This window comes from Ranitomeya imitator, chromosome 7 (assembly GCF_032444005.1).
Source record: "Ranitomeya imitator isolate aRanImi1 chromosome 7, aRanImi1.pri, whole genome shotgun sequence".
NCBI lineage: Eukaryota > Metazoa > Chordata > Amphibia > Anura > Dendrobatidae > Ranitomeya > Ranitomeya imitator.
In genome coordinates this window covers 212,427,452-212,445,239 of record NC_091288.1, presented here as the reverse complement: position 1 = coordinate 212,445,239, position 17,788 = coordinate 212,427,452, and the positions used below count along the sequence as shown (strand labels likewise).

At 45.1% G+C, this 17,788-nt stretch overlaps 1 protein-coding gene across 1 annotated transcript in view; it reads left to right on the top strand.

Annotated features, from left to right (window-relative positions):
• The first annotated feature begins 2,801 nt into the window (after positions 1-2,801).
• Positions 2,802-17,788, top strand: part of LOC138645426 (syntaxin-binding protein 4-like) — a 45,173-nt gene continuing 30,186 nt past the window's right edge. Inside the window, exon 1 of the mRNA XM_069734742.1 lies at positions 2,802-3,120. Coding sequence (XP_069590843.1) covers positions 3,056-3,120 — 65 coding nt within the window. The 5' untranslated portion in view covers positions 2,802-3,055. The remainder of the gene's footprint in view (positions 3,121-17,788) is intronic.

The following is a 17,788-nucleotide window of genomic DNA, read 5'->3' as shown; positions in this document are numbered from 1 at the left end:
ATCCCTGACCTGTCTGGTGGGCTCCTTGGTTGTGCCATACTCCTTCCACTTTTGGATGATGGATTGAACAGTGTTCCATGAGATGCTAACCTTGCTTTACTCTTCTCCACAGCTTTATCCCTGACCTGTCTGGTGGGCTCCTTGGTTGTGCCAGTTGTGCCATACTCCTTCCACTTTTGGATGATGAATTGAACAGTGGTCCGTGAGATGTTATCCATGCTTTACTCTTCTCCACAGCTTTATCCCTGACCTGTCTGGTGGACTCCTTAGTTGTGCCATACTCCTTCCACTTTTGGATGATGGATTGAACAGTGGTCCGTGAGATGTTATCCGTGCTTTACTCTTCTCCACAACTTTATCCCTGACCTGTCTGGTGGGCTCCTTTGTAGGTTTACAGTTGTGCCATACTCCTTCCATTTTTGGATTGAACAGTGCTCCGTGAGATGTTAACCCTGCTTTACTCTTCTCCACAACTTTATCCCTGACCTGTCTGGTGGGCTCCTTGGTTGTGCCAGTTGTGCCATACTACTTCCACTTTTGGATGATGAATTGAACAGTGGTCCGTGAGATGTTATCCGTGCTTTACTCTTCTCCACAACTTTATCCCTGACCTGTCTGGTGGGCTCCTTGGTTGTGCCAGTTGTGCCATACTCCTTCCACTTTTGGATGATGAATTGAACAGTGGTCCGTGAAATGTTATCCGTGCTTTACTCTACTCCACAGCTTTATCCCTGACCTGTCTGGTGGGCTCCTTGGTTTTCCTGATGCTGTTTGATCCCTAATGTTCTCACACAAAGCTTTGAGGCGTTCACAGAACAGCTGTACTGAGAAGACTATAGGGGGATGAAATCAAACGCATCTCACAATCTTTATATATATTTTTTAATTAGACAACCCTGCATCACCTCCTTTACAGTTGACAAATTCTTGTGTTGGCATCACACACAACCCAATTTGGCCGGCCCCTTCATTTTGTGAAATGGTTGTGCCCTATTCCCTACTAGCACATGTCCTGCTCTGATAGAGACCCTTGGCTCTGTATGTGGGCTCCATATGGCGGTATTATGTGCCACCAAAATAATAAGAAAATAAACCCGACACATTTGATGCCGTCACTGAGATCGGCGCCACATCACGTTACAGAATCATTGACCGGGTCACAGCCTTTGGTCGCCAGGATTTGCAGGTCACATTAGGAAGGTAGGCGGGCGTTATTAACCCGTCTCCTGCTGGAATAAGCCCATTAAACCAGGTCAGCAGATCGCCAAGGAGAAGAGGACACAACACCAGCTGGTCCAGGGAGGGACAAGAAGTCCAGAGGTAAAATCGAAAGAGTTTAATATTAAAGGTTTTTAAAAGTCAACGCGTTTCAAGGTTCCACACGACCTCTTCATCAGGACGAAAACCAAAAAAACAAAGGTTGGTCTTGGTAGGTTTACAGTTGTGCCATACTCCTTCCATTTTTGGATTGAACAGTGCTCCGTGAGATGTTAACCCTGCTTTACTCTTCTCCACAACTTTATCCCTGACCTGTCTGGTGGGCTCCTTGGTTGTGCCATACTCCTTCCACTTTTGGATGATGGATTGAACAGTGTTCCATGAGATGCTAACCTTGCTTTACTCTTCTCCACAGCTTTATCCCTGACCTGTCTGGTGGGCTCCTTGGTTGTGCCAGTTGTGCCATACTCCTTCCACTTTTGGATGATGAATTGAACAGTGGTCCGTGAGATGTTATCCGTGCTTTACTCTTCTCCACAGCTTTATCCCTGACCTGTCTGGTGGACTCCTTAGTTGTGCCATACTCCTTCCACTTTTGGATGATGGATTGAACAGTGGTCCGTGAGATGTTATCCGTGCTTTACTCTTCTCCACAACTTTATCCCTGACCTGTCTGGTGGGCTCCTTTGTAGGTTTACAGTTGTGCCATACTCCTTCCATTTTTGGATTGAACAGTGCTCCGTGAGATGTTAACTCTGCTTTACTCTTCTCCACAACTTTATCCCTGACCTGTCTGGTGGGCTCCTTGGTTGTGCCAGTTGTGCCATACTCCTTCCACTTTTGGATGATGAATTGAACAGTGGTCCGTGAGATGTTATCCGTGCTTTACTCTTCTCCACAACTTTATCCCTGACCTGTCTGGTGGGCTCCTTGGTTGTGCCAGTTGTGCCATACTCCTTCCACTTTTGGATGATGAATTGAACAGTGGTCCGTGAAATGTTATCCGTGCTTTACTCTACTCCACAGCTTTATCCCTGACCTGTCTGGTGGGCTCCTTGGTTTTCCTGATGCTGTTTGATCCCTAATGTTCTCACACAAAGCTTTGAGGCGTTCACAGAACAGCTGTACTGAGAAGACTATAGGGGGATGAAATCAAACGCATCTCACAATCTTTATATATATTTTTTAATTAGACAACCCTGCATCATCTCCTTTACAGTTGACAAATTCTTGTGTTGGCATCACACACAACCCAATTTGGCCGGCCCCTTCATTTTGTGAAATGGTTGTGCCCTATTCCCTACTAGCACATGTCCTGCTCTGATAGAGACCCTTGGCTCTGTATGTGGGCTCCATATGGCGGTATTATGTGCCACCAAAATAATAAGAAAATAAACCCGACACATTTGATGCCGTCACTGAGATCGGCGCCACATCACGTTACAGAATCATTGACCGGGTCACAGCCTTTGGTCGCCAGGATTTGCAGGTCACATTAGGAAGGTAGGCGGGCGTTATTAACCCGTCTCCTGCTGGAATAAGCCCATTAAACCAGGTCAGCAGATCGCCAAGGAGAAGAGGACACAACACCAGCTGGTCCAGGGAGGGACAAGAAGTCCTGAGGCAGAGGATGGGTGGGGGGGTGGAAGTCATATGCAGAGCTGAGATTAGGCCTGCCGCTGTGCGCCTGAAATCCCGTGCGATTAGCGCAGGGAGAGCGGAGATGGCAGGGCATTAAGGAGGCACCGCGCGCTCAGACGTGGGCTCGCGGCTCTCGCTGTGAGGCGTCCTGGAGCCGTCAGCCAGGACAAGGTGAGATCCCAGGGTCTCGGATGAAATGTCCTATCTCAAACCTTCTGGGAAGCAGCTGGAGAGATTTGACGGTCTGTCCTTAATATACTGGTGAGTAGAGCGGAGGTGTGGGAGCCCGTCCAGGTAGGATGGATCTAGTCTCACGCATCTTAAAGGGGTGTGACCCCAAATTCTGCTCTTTCCATATAGGAAGAGCCTGGGCCAAGGGGCTCAGACCAGCACTGAGGTCTCTGATGTTAAAGGAGCAGCCAGGTCTTGTCTGCACTTGAACTTCCTCATTGAGGACGTCTGGGTGGTCCTGCAGATCCATGTTCTAATGCTGGAATACCCCTTCAAGGAATATGAGCCACATAAAGAACTTACCAGGATTCCACTTCGTCCTGTGATTATGTTCATTTACCCCATTGTAGGTCTATGATTACTGATTGCTGGGGTGTAAGGTGGTCCCTGTGTATTACAATAAGGCGGGGTCCCAGGCAGGGAAAACTGATCCCTGCTACTAAGAGAAAATGAAAAGGACGTTAACCTCTCATTTCTCTTCCATATATGTGCTATTATATTGAATGCAAGCTATTGTTCCCTGTTATCACTCTTTCCAATGTTTATCAATGGGATGACTTATAGGTATTCAGATCTCTACCTTTCCCCTATGATCAGTACGAACCGTGGTTTCACTATCTACAAATATTATATATCCTGTACTGATCCTGAGTTACATCCTGTATTATACCCCAGAGCTGCACTCACTATTCTGCTGGTGCAGTCACTGTGTACATACATTACATTACTGATCCTGAGTTACCTCCTGTATTATACTCCAGAGCTGCACACATTATTCTGCTGGTGCAGTCACTGTGTACATACATTACATTACTGATCCTGAGTTACCTCCTGTATTATATCCCAGAGCTGCACTCATTATTCTGCTGGTACAGTCACTGTGTACATACATTACATTACTGATCCTGAGTTACCTCCTGTATTATATCCCAGAGCTGCACTCATTATTCTGCTGGTGCAGTCACTGTGTACATACATTACATTACTGATCCTGAGTTACATCCTGTATTATACCCCAGAGCTGCACTCACTATTCTGCTGCTGCAGTCACTGTGTACATTACATTACTGATCCTGAGTTACATCCTGTATTATACCCCAGAGCTGCACTCACTATTTTGCTGGTGCAGTCACTGTGTACATACATTACTGATCCTGAGTTACATCCTGTATTATACCCCAGAGCTGCACTCACTATTCTGCTGGTGCAGTCACTGTGTACATACATTACATTACTGATCCTGAGTTACATCCTGTATTATACCCCAGAGCCACACTCACTATTCTGCTGGTGCAGTCACTGTGTACATACATTACATTACTGATCCGGAGTTACATCCTGTATTATACTCCAGAGCTGCACTCACTATTCTGCTGGTGCAGTCACTGTGTACATACATTACATTACTGATCCTGAGTTACATCCTGTATTATACCCCAGAGCCACACTCACTATTCTGCTGGTGCAGTCACTGTGTACATACATTACATTACTGATCCTGAGTTACATCCTGTATTATACCCCAGAGCTGCACTCACTATTCTGCTGGTGCAGTCACTGTGTACATACATTACATTACTGATCCTGAGTTACCTCCTGTATTATACTCCAGAGCTGCACTCACTATTCTGCTGGTGCAGTCACTGTGTACATACATTACATTACTGATCCGGAGTTACATCCTGTATTATACTCCAGAGCTGCACTCACTATTCTGCTGGTGCAGTCACTGTGTACATATGTGACGCCCAGGAGACCGGGATACCCAGCACCGGACCAATGGAGTCTGTCTCTTGAGGGGGATGTCACGGGTGGCTTGACCCGGTGCTGTGGCCTCAGGCAATGCACAGTGTAAGGGGTATCGTGAGGGGACAGGCACTTACTTGATCAGCAGCAGGTTCTCCCAGCGGTGATGATCCCAATCCTGGATAGATGGCTATTGTCCAAATGAAAGACTGAGGCACTGAAACGTTTAACCAGTTTACTTTAACATAAAAGGATTTACAACCAGTCCTGTCACCGGAGTCTGTATGGGAACTCTGAGTTACTTTGACCCTGCCGGGGTCTTCGCCTCTTATTGTGCGCAATTTCTGTGTGGCCCTGCTGCTGTATGTGAACTGGCTGCCGGCCCAATCTGTCCCCTCCGGGTCCTGGTTCGACGGGCAACCCGAGTCCTTTTATCGGCTTACCCCCTCCAGGAGTACCGCTGAACTCTGTGTCTGTTGCTGCGTCCGGCCCTAGTGAAGCTGATATCACCTCACGTTTTTCCGGTTGCTGTATTATATGTAATGAATACAGCCACGGATCCGGTATCCGTCTTTGCGCCTGTTCTGGGTAGTGATTAATGCTACCCGGTTCTCACAATGTCCTTTTTCTCTATCCCTCTTCTCCTCAGGCCGGTGATTTAGGCCTGGTAACAGTCACAGGGCTGTTAGAGATTCAACTGTATGACCTCTCACTATCAGCTCCTTGGCCCAACTGCCATTTCTTCTCTCAGACCAGAATGGATCAAGGGGAGTCTCTGGAGCTCCTCCTTCTGGCCGGAGGTGGTAGTGCAGTCTTGCTATTTTAGTATTTGTACTTACTGTCAGTAACTATTTTTGTGGCAAATACCCCTAGGGGTGCCACACATACATTACATTACTGATCCTGAGTAACCTCCTGTATTATACTCCAGAGCTGCACTCACTATTCTGCTGGTGCAGTCACTGTGTACATACATTACATTACTGATCCTGAGTTACATCCTGTATTATACCCCAGAGCTGCACTCACTATTCTGCTGGTGCAGTCACTGTGTACATACATTACTGATGCTGAGTTACCTCCTGTATTATTCTCCAGAGCTGCACTCACTATTCTGCTGGTGCAGTCACTGTGTACATACATTACATTACTGATCCTGAGTTACATCCTGTATTATACCCCAGAGCTGCACTCACTATTCTGCTGGTGCAGTCACTGTGTACATACATTACATTACTGATCCTGAGTTACATCCTGTATTGTACTCCAGAGCTGCACTCACTATTCTGCTGGTGCAGTCACTGTGTACATACATTACATTACTGATGCTGAGTTACCTCCTGTATTATTCTCCAGAGCTGCACTCACTATTCTGCTGGTGCAGTCACTGTGTACATACATTACATTACTGATCCTGAGTTACCTCCTGTATTATACTCCAGAGCTGCACTCACTATTCTGCTGGTGCAGTCACGGTGTACATACATTACACTGCCGGAGGGGTTCTCTTTGGTTAGAGGTGTTACATTCTGGAGATATTTATATGTATTTTTACTATCAGACGTTGGAGCTTTATTAAACCCTATAAGGAGAATGAATGGAGCCAGTGAGAATTAACAGTGGATTCCGTATTATCTGAGTTAATGAATGCATGTGATCAGTAATTATGTGTCCGACACTGGAGATTGGAGTAAAGCCCGGTCTGGATCCCGGCCCGCTGGTATCGATCCCTGAGATAATGAAACACTCGGCTTCCTGAGCACCAGACTGGAAGATTATAAATCCTGCAATTATTTATTTTTGCATTTTCTGACCGGATCACTGAGCAAAGTCACAGAGCTCTGCCGGACGAAGTAAGGAGGCGTCTACCTGCACTTTACCATCCAATCAGTCTCAACTCTGGGAAAGCTGGGTGACATTATCTGGAGGTAACAGGAGTCACTCTACTTTCCCAGCATTGGATATAATGTACTGTAAGAACACAGTGACTGCACCAGCAGAATAGTGAGTGCAGCTCTGGAGTATAATACAGGAGGTAACTCAGGATCAGTTATGTTATGTATGTACACAGTGACTGCACCAGCAGAATAGTGAGTGCAGCTCTGGGGTATAATACAGGATGTAACTCAGGATCAGTAATGTAATGTATGTACACAGTGACTGCACCAGCAGAATAGTGAGTGCAGCTCTGGAGTATAATACAGGAGGTTACTCAGGATCAGTAATGTAATGTATGTACACAGTGACTGCACCAGCAGAATAGTGAGTGCAGCTCTGGAGTATAATACAGGAGGTAACTCAGGATCAGTAATGTAATGTATGTACACAGTGACTGCACCAGCAGAATAGTGAGTGCAGCTCTGGGGTATAATACAGGATGTAACTCAGGATCGGTAATGTAATGTATGTACACAGTGACTGCACCAGCAGAATAGTGAGTGCAGCTCTGGAGTATAATACAGGAGGTTACTCAGGATCAGTAATGTAATGTATGTACGCAGTGACTGCACCAGCAGAATAGTGAGTGCAGCTCTGGGGTATAATACAGGATGGAACTCAGGATCAGTAATGTAATGTATGTACACAGTGAGAGCTCCAGCAGAATAGTGAGTGCAGCTCTGCGGTATAATACAGGATGTAACTCAGGATCAGTAATGTCGTGTATTTACAGTGACTGCACCAGCAGAATAGTGAGTGCAGCTCTGGGGTATAATACAGGATGTAACTCAGGATCAGTAATGTAATGTATGTACACAGTGACTGCACCAGCAGAATAGTGAGTGCAGCTCTGGAGTATAATACAGGAGGTTACTCAGGATCAGTAATGTAATGTATGTACACAGTGACTGCACCAGCAGAATAGTGAGTGCAGCTCTGGAGTATAATACAGGAGGTAACTCAGGATCAGTAATGTAATGTATGTACACAGTGACTGCACCAGCAGAATAGTGAGTGCAGCTCTGGGGTATAATACAGGATGTAACTCAGGATCGGTAATGTAATGTATGTACACAGTGACTGCACCAGCAGAATAGTGAGTGCAGCTCTGGAGTATAATACAGGAGGTTACTCAGGATCAGTAATGTAATGTATGTACGCAGTGACTGCACCAGCAGAATAGTGAGTGCAGCTCTGGGGTATAATACAGGATGGAACTCAGGATCAGTAATGTAATGTATGTACACAGTGAGAGCTCCAGCAGAATAGTGAGTGCAGCTCTGCGGTATAATACAGGATGTAACTCAGGATCAGTAATGTCGTGTATTTACAGTGACTGCACCAGCAGAATAGTGAGTGCAGCTCTGGGGTATAATACAGGATGTAACTCAGGATCAGTAATGTAATGTATGTACACAGTGACTGCACCAGCAGAATAGTGAGTGCAGCTCTGGAGTATAATACAGGATGTAACTCAGGATCAGTAATGTAATGTATGTACACAGTGACTGCACCAGCAGAATAGTGAGTGCAGCTCTGGGGTATAATACAGGATGGAACTCAGGATCAGTAATGTAATGTATGTACACAGTGAGTGCTCCAGCAGAATCGTGAGTGCAGCTCTGCGGTATAATACAGGATGTAACTCAGGATCAGTAATGTAGTGTATTTACAGTGACTGCACCAGCAGAATAGTGAGTGCAGCTCTGGAGTATAATACAGGAGGTAACTCAGGATCAGTAATGTAATGTATGTACACAGTGAGTGCTCCAGCAGAATCGTGAGTGCAGCTCTGGGGTATAATACAGGATGTAACTCAGGATCAGTAATGTAATGTATGTACACAGTGACTGCACCAGCAGAATAGTGAGTGCAGCTCTGGAGTATAATACAGGATGTAACTCAGGATCAGTAATGTATGTACACAGTGACTGCACCAGCAGAATAGTGAGTGCAGCTCTGGGGTATAATACAGGATGTAACTCAGGATCAGTAATGTAGTGTATTTACAGTGACTGCACCAGCAGAATAGTGAGTGCAGCTCTGGAGTATAATACAGGAGGTAACTCAGGATCAGTAATGTAATGTATGTACACAGTGACTGCACCAGCAGAATAGTGAGTGCAGCTCTGGAGTATAATACAGGAGGTAACTCAGGATCAGTAATGTAATGTATGTACACAGTGACTGCACCAGCAGAATAGTGAGTGCAGCTCTGGGGTATAATACAGGATGTAACTCAGGATCAGTAATGTAATGTATGTACACAGTGACTGCACCAGCAGAATAGTGAGTGCAGCTCTGGGGTATAATACAGGATATAACTCAGGATCAGTAATGTAATGTAGGTACACAGTGACTGCACCAGCAGAATAGTGAGTGCAGCTCTGGGGTATAATACACGATGTATTTTCTGTGTGACTGTTGTACAGGAGAGGAAAAACAAGGCGGTTCCAGCATCTGCTTAGTTATGTAGAGTTAAAACATGTCTTTTAATTAGAAAAAAATTGAATTATAAGAACAAAAACCTGTGAAAAAGTGGGGAAGAAGTGGAGGTAGACACAGGAGGGGGTGGGAAAATAAAAGGACACGGGTCTACATGTTTCAACCTATAAAGCGGTTTGTCCTGACTCCTAAGAGCTTTACAGCATGAAACGCATAGACCCCTGTCCTTTTATTTTCCCACCCCCTCCTATTTCTACCTTCCCTTCCTCCCCACTTTTTCAGAGGTTTTTGTTCTTAGAATTTAATTTTATTTTTTTTCTAATTAAAAGTCACGTTTTAACTCTACATATAACTAAGCTAATGCTGGAACCGCCTTGTTTTTCCTCTGCTTGTTGCCCGGCTGCCGGTCTGGGGTCCGCGCACCACATTCTTCTGATGGAGGCCTCAGTTTTGCTGCATCTGGTGAGCTGAATAATCCTTCTCCCTTTCCCCCTTTTTTTTCCATTCACTGTTGTACAGTCATGGCCAAAAGTTTTGAAACCTACATAAAGAAATAATGTTTTTTTTTCCCACAAAGTTTTGCCTCAGTTCTTATAGTAGCAAAGGGAACCTGTCAGCAGGATTGTGCTCAGTGACTTCAGACAATGTCAGCTCAGCACCGTTATACTGATTACACTTATACCTGGTGAAGAAATCTGTCTTGTGGTTCTTGTGGAATCTTTATTTTCAGTTAATGATATGCCCGTGCTCCGGGGCGGGGCTTTATGTGGTTCTCTGCTTATATATTCAACTGTATGGCTGATGACGGGTCACTGACCCGCCACCTATTTTTCATACTGAATATTATATGTATAAAAATAATCACATTCATCATGAGTATTGTAATGACCCAAAGTTGAGGATTACTTTAATGTTTTTACGATGTGAATTCTCCTTGTAAAATACTTGAAATGATGCCATGGTTTGTTGTGTAGTATTTGGAACACACTCGGGGTCCGCTCCGTCACATAGCCGGTAGCTGGGGAATAGTCAGTTAGGTGGAGTTTACTTTCTGTGATACGCCAGTCCTGGTTGATAGAGGAGTAGCAGTGACCTGGTTGATAAAGGAGCAGCAGTGACCTGGTTGATAGAGGAGCAGCAGTGACCTGGTTGATAGAGGAGCAGCAGTGACCTGGTTGATAGAGGAGCAGCAGTGACCTGGTTGATAGAGGAGCAGCAGTGACCTGGTTGATAGAGGAGCAGCAGTGACCTGGTTGATAGAGGAGCAGCAGTGACCTGGTTGATAGAGGAGCAGCAGTGACCTAGTTGATAGAGGAGCAGCAGTGACCTGGTTGATAGAGGAGCAGCAGTGACCTGGTTGATAGAGGAGCAGCAGTGTTGATAGAGGAGCAGCAGTGACCTGGTTGATAGAGGAGCAGCAGTGTTGATAGAGGAGCAGCAGTGACGCAGGATGTAGCAGAGCGGCTCCCTCTCTGCTCCAGAGGCCGACACTGAGGAACTATCGGAAGAAAATGTTGTGCAGTGTTCCTTTTTTACCTGTTAATAGGAGGATTCTCCTGGTCCCATAGAATCACCCAACTATGCTGAACTCAGAGAGGCGAAGAAGCAGATGATGGAACTGATCACCAGCCTCCGTGTACTGGGATCTGGAGGCCACTGGGGTACAGCCACCCCGTAATGAGTGGAAGAAAATCGGTAAAATGAGCTTTTAGTTCAGTCTTCCAGGTTAACCTGTAGCTCTTATGGGCTCCAAATTGTCTTTGACGATAAGTCATGGAACCATCGTTTGGTCCCACCATGCTGTTATCAACTTGCTGCCTTAAAAGTAAAGTTTACTTCTGTTTTACACCACTGCTGCCTCTCCTGTGTCCTCTCTACACCGCCATCATGGGATACGTCACCGACAATCCAGCTGTGAATGTTAGTGTCACCCCTGCGCATTTATATCCATGTGCCTGCATCTGCATCAGTGCGCCAGCATCGAAGGTGGCCGCTATCGATAACACCAGGGATCCAACCCCTGCCTGTTATCCTGGGTATCCCGCATTATGAAGAGTGAGCAGATCTTCAAAGAATATTTCTTCTCCAACATAGAATCATTTACCCGGCTACAATCGTGCACCCAGGCTGTCATACATACGATTTGGGCAGCATGAGTCTCCTGACAGGTTCACCCTAAAGCGACGCTTTTGCTTGTAATCATTGACTTACTCTGTTAACAGCGATTATCTCCAAGGAAAACCATGCAAGTGCATCAAAAGTGCTTTACAGGCAAGGACATTGCTGCTTGTAAGGTTGTTCCAAAGTCAAACATTTATTGGATCATTAAGAATTCCAAAGAGTACAGTTTAATTGCTGGAGAAATGGGTTCATGGCACCCAAGAAAGTCCAACAAGTGTCAGGATCGTCTCATAATCAGGATTCAGCTATGGGATCGGTTGAACACCAGTACAGAACTTGCCCTGAAATGGAAGCAGGCAGTTGTCCATGCATCTGCAACAAGGTGGGGCAAAGGCTTTTAGAGGTGTCCTGATGTGAAGAAGGGCAGCGAAAAAGCCACTTCCCTCCAAGAAGAACATGGTGGACATTCTGACAGAAGTAGAGGGATTGGAAGATGACGGGGTGACATTATTCTCTTTGTTGAACTTCCTCAGACTGATTGAGACGTCTGGAAGAGTAATTGTCCGAAAAAGAGAAGGTGACGCTGTCATGAGTCTTGTGTCTGCCGGCAGTAAATCCTCCTGAGATCGTTTATGTGTGGGGGCTTCTCATCCATGGAGGGGGCACACTAACACTGCAGCCATGAATAAAGAATGGGATCTAATCCTCTTCCCATCATCCAGGACTGTATGGTAATGATGCTTCCCCCCCCCCCCCCCGGGGTGGAGACCATGTCACAAGGCCAAAGTGAGAACTTCACAGCTCAGGGAACAAAACATGGACATTTTGGGTCCCGAAAACGCCCCAGATCCCACACCAGTGAGAACCTGCGGTCAATTCTCAAAAACCGCAAACAAAAATGCAGAAATTGTGGTAAACTTTGAGCTCCGATGAGACAAGAACAGGCGGCGATCAGTCAGGATCTGTCCAGGAGCCGATATCCAGCTGCCGGGGGAAGGGCAGAAGTCTGGAAAAGAAGGGGCAGAAGTGTGGACAATACGCGGCAGGAGTCTGGATAATAAGGGGGAATAAGGGGCAGGAGAGTGGAGAATAAGGGGCAGGAGAGTGGAGAATAAGGGGCAGGAGTGTGGGGAATAAGGGGCAGGAGAGTGGAGAATAAGGGGCAGGAGTGTGGAGAATAAGGGGCAGGAGTCTGGAGAATAAGGAGCAGGAGTCTGGAGAATAAGGGGCAGGAGTCTGGAGAATAAGGGGCAGAAGTGTGGAGAATAAGGGGCAGAAGTCTGGAGAATAAGGGGCAGGAGTCTGGAGAATAAGGGGCAGGAGTCTGAAGAATAAGGGGCAGGAGTGTGGAGAACAAGGGGCAGAAGTGTGGAGAACAAGGGGCAGGAGTGTGGAGAACAAGGGACAGGAGTGTGGAGAATAAGGGGCAGGAGTGTGGAGAATAAGGGGCAGGAGTGTGGAGAATAAGGGGCAGAAGTGTGGAGAATAAGGGGCAGAAGTGTGGAGAATAAGGGGCAGGAGTCTGAAGAATAAGGGGCAGCGTGGAGAATAAGGGTCAGAAGTCTGGAGAATAAGGGGCAGGAGTGTGGATAACAAGGAGCAGAAGTATGGAGAATAAGGGGCAGGAGTGTGGAGAATAAGGGGCAGGAGTCTGGAGAATAAGGGGCAGAAGTGTGGAGAATAAGGGGCAGAAGTGTGGAGAATAAGGGGCAGGAGTGTGGAGAATAAGGGGCAGAAGTGTGGAGAATAAGGGGCAGAAGTGTGGAGAATAAGGGGCAGAATTGTGGAGAATAAGGGGCAGAAGTGTGGAGAATAAGGGGCAGGAGTGTGGAGAATAAGGGGCAGGAGTGTGGAGAATAGGGGGCAGGAGTGTGGAGAATAAGGGGCAGGAGTGTGGAGAATAAGGGGCAGGAGTGTGGAGAATAAGGGGCAGGAGTGTGGAGAATAAGGGGCAGGAGTGTTGAGAGTAAGGGGCAGGAGTGTGGAGAATAAGGGGCAGGAGTGTGGAGAGTAAGGGGCAGGAGTGTGGAGAGTAAGGGGCATGAGTGTGGAGAGTAAGGGGCATGAGTGTGGAGAATAAGGGGCAGGATTGTGGAGAATAAGGGGCAGGAGTGTGGAGAATAAGGGGCAGGAGTGTGGAGAATAAGGGGCAGGAGTATGGAGAATAAGGGGCAGGAGTGTGGAGAATAAGGGGCAGGAGTGTGGAGAATAAGGGTCAGGAGTCTGGAGAATAAGGGTCAGGAGTCTGGAGAATAAGGGTCAGGAGTCTGGAGAATAAGGGGCAGGAGTGTGGAGAATAAGGGGCAGGAGTGTGGAGAATAAGGGGCAGGAGTGTGGAGAATAAGGGCAGGAGTGTGGAGAATAAGGGGCAGGAGTGTGGAGAATAAGGGGCAGGAGTGTGGAGAATAAGGGTCAGGAGTGTGGAGAATAAGGGTCAGGAGTGTGGAGAATAAGGGTCAGGAGTGTGGAGAATAAGGGTCAGGAGTGTGGAAAATAAGGGTCAGGAGTGTGGAGAATAAGGGTCAGGAGTCTGGAGAATAAGGGTCAGGAGTGTGGAGAATAAGGGGCAGGAGTGTGGAGAATAAGGGGCAGGAGTGTGGAGAATAAGGGTCAGGAGTGTGGAGAATAAGGGTCAGGAGTGTGGAGAATAAGGGTCAGGAGTGTGGAGAATAAGGGTCAGGAGTGTGGAGAATAAGGGGCAGGAGTGTGGAGAATAAGGGGCAGGAGTGAGGAGAATAAGGGGCAGGAATCTGGAGAATAAGGGGCAGGAGTCTGGAGAATAAGGGGCAGGAGTGAGGAGAATAAGGGGCAGGAGTGAGGAGAATAAGGGGCAGGAGTGAGGAGAATAAGGGGCAGGAGTGTGGAGAATAAGAGGCAGAAGTGTGGAGAATAAGGGGCAGGAGTGTGGAGAATAAGGGGCAGGAGTGTGGAGAATAAGGGGCAGGAGTGTGGAGAATAAGGGGCAGGAGTGTGGAGAATAAGGGGCAGGAGTGTGGAGAATAAGGGGCAGCGCGGGGAATATTGATGCGTCTCATAAACTTCATGGATAATAAAATGCTGATAATTCTGACTGAAGGAGTGAACATCACTCACGAGGCAAAATGTGAAAACCAACATTTGTGTCCATCTCAGAACCTTTTACAGGTCTGCAGTTTGGATCTTGTGATTTTTATATTCCCAGTGTAGCACAAAATCTGTGAATTTCATTTTTTGCCTGAACATTTCATTGTTCTCTTCTTCCTATTGGAATTTCGTCCATCCCATCGTCAAAACTTATAGCTAAAATAAATCCTCCTCGTACCGAATTTATTGTTTGTACATGTCCCCGCTTAATTGTAAAGTGCTGCGGAATATGTTGGCGCTATATAAATAAAAATTATTATTATTCATTCACCTGCTCATGTTCGCGGCAGACGGTAAAGTCTCTGGCATTAGTGAGGACATTACGTTGTGACTGGCGAGCTGTCACCCGGCGGTCGGTAACCTCTTGCTCAGCAGTAAACACACAGATCATCCCGGGTGCTGTGACTGCTGAGCATCCCCATATAATGCAGGCGCTGCCTTCCCGGCCATCACAGCCCGTGTAATCAGCACCAATCGGATTAAGGGCTAAAGCTTTTGTCACTTGAAGTTCAGATCAAGTCCAGCGTCGGGTAAAGAACGACTCCAGTGCTGAAGGACAGGATGTGACTGGAGGCCGACTGTCAAATCAGCGCCATGTCAAGGTTACTCCGTCCATGGGGGATACTGGAGGCAATTATATAAGTTGATTCCAGGAGGACACAGATGTGACAGCGACAGATGCAGAATCTCTGATGGATTACTGATTTATACCTGACCTATAATGCCGAGCACCACAGCATCCTGAGCTCCTAGACAGAATTACATGCAAGAACTGCAGTGTAGACTGACACTTACTGCCCCCTATGTACAAGAATATAACTACTATAATACTGCCCCTATGTACAAGAATATAACTACTATAATACTGCCCCTATATACAAGAATATAACTACTATAATACTGCACCCTATGTACAAGAATATAACTACTATAATACTGCTCCTATGTACAAGAATATAACTACTATAATACTGCCTCTATGTACAAGAATATAACTACTATAATACTGCCCCATATGTATAAGAATATAACTACTATAATACTGCCCCTATGTACAAGAATATAACTACTATAATACTGCCCCCTATGTACAAGAATATAACTACTATAATACTGCCCCCTATGTACAAGAATATAACTACTATAATACTGCTCCTATGTACAAGATTATAACTACTATAATACTGCTCCTATGTACAAGAATATTACTACTATAATACTGCCCCTATGTACAAGAATATAACTATAATACTGCCCCTATGTACAAGAATAGAACAACTATAATACTGCCCCCTATGTACAAGAATATAACTACTATAATACTGCTCCTATGTACAAGAATATAACTACTATAATACTGCCCCTATGTGTAAGAATATAACTACTATAATACTGCCCCTATGTACAAGAATATAACATATATAATACTGCCCCTATGTACAAGAATATAACTACTATAATACTGCTCCTATGTACAAGAATATAACTACTATAATACTGCCCCTATGTGTAAGAGTATAACTACTATAATCCTGCTCCTATGTACAAGAATATAACTACTATAATACTGCCCCTATGTACAAGAATATAACTACTATAATACTGCTCCTATGTACAAGAATATAACTACTATAATACTGCCCCTATGTGTAAGAATATAACTACTATAATCCTGCTCCTATGTACAAGAATATAACTACTATAATACTGCCCCTATGTACAAGAATATAACTACTATAATACTGCTCCTATGTACAAGAATATAACTACTATAATACTGCCCCCTATGTACAAGAATATAACTACTATAATACTGCCCCTATGTACAAGAAAATATCTACTATAATACTGCCCCCTATGTACAAGAATATAACTACTATAATACTGCTCCTATGTACAAGAATATAACTACTATAATACTTCAGCTATGTGCAGACATACTGTAGTATAACATGCTTTGTGCTGATATACAACCCCTGGCAAAAAATATGGAATCACCGTCCTTGGAGGATTTTCATTCAGTTGTTTAATTTTGTAGAAAAAAATCCGATCACAGACATGGCACAAAACTAAAGTCATTTCAAATGACAACTTTCTGGCTTTCAGAATCACTAAAAGAAATCAAGAACAAAAAATGTGGTAGTCAGTAATGGTTACTTTTTTTAGGACAAGCAGAGGGGAAAAATTATGGAATCACTTAATTCTGAGGAAAAAATTATGGAATCACCCTGTAAATTTTCAATTCCCAAAACAAACACCTGTATCAAATTAGATCTGCTCGTTAGTCTGCATCTAAAAAGGAGTGATCACACCTTGGAGAGCTGCTGCACCAAGTGGACTGACATGAATCATGGCTCCAACACAAGAGATGTCAATTGAAACAAAGGAGAGGATTATCAGACTCTTAACAGGGTAAATCATCACGCAATGTTGCTAAAGATGTTGGTTGTTCACAGTCAGCTGTGTCTAAAATCTGGACCAAATACAAACATGGGAAGGTTGTTAAAGGCAAACATACTGGTAGACCAAGGAAGACATGAAAGCGTCAAGACCGGAAACTTAAAGCAATATGTCTCCAAAACAGGAAATGCACAAAACAAATGAGGAACGAATGGGAGGAAACTGGAGTCAACGTCTGACCGAACTGTAAGAAACCGCCTAAAGGAAATGGGATTTACATACAGAAAAGCTAAATGAAAGCCATCATTAACACCTAAACAGAAAAAAACAAGGTTACAATGGGCTAAAAGCAATGGTGGACTGTGGATGACTGGATGAAAGTCATATTCAGTGATGAATCGCGGATCTGCATTGGGCAAGGTGATGATGCTGGAACTTTTGTTTGGTGCCGTTCCAATGAGATTTATAAAGATGACTGCCTGAAGAGAACATGCAGATTTCCACAGTCATTGATGATATGGGGCTGCATGTCAGGTAAAGGCACTGGGGAGATGGCTGCCATTACATCTTCAATAAATGCACAAGTTTATGTTGATATTTTGGACACTTTTCTTATCCCATCAATTAAAAGGATATTTGGGGATGATGAAATAATTTTTCAAGATGATAATGCATCCTGCCATAGAGCAAAAACTGCAAACATTCCTGGAAAATAGACACATAAGGTCAATGTCATGGCTGCAAATAGTCTGGATCCCAATCCAATTGAAAATCTTTGGTGGAAGTTGAAGAAAATGGTCGATGACAAGGCTGCAACCTGCAAAGCTGATCTGGGGACAGCAATCAGAGAACGTAGGAGGCAGAATGATGAAGTGTCCTGTGTGACCCTCATTAAGTCCAGGACTCAGAGACTGCAGGCTGTTAG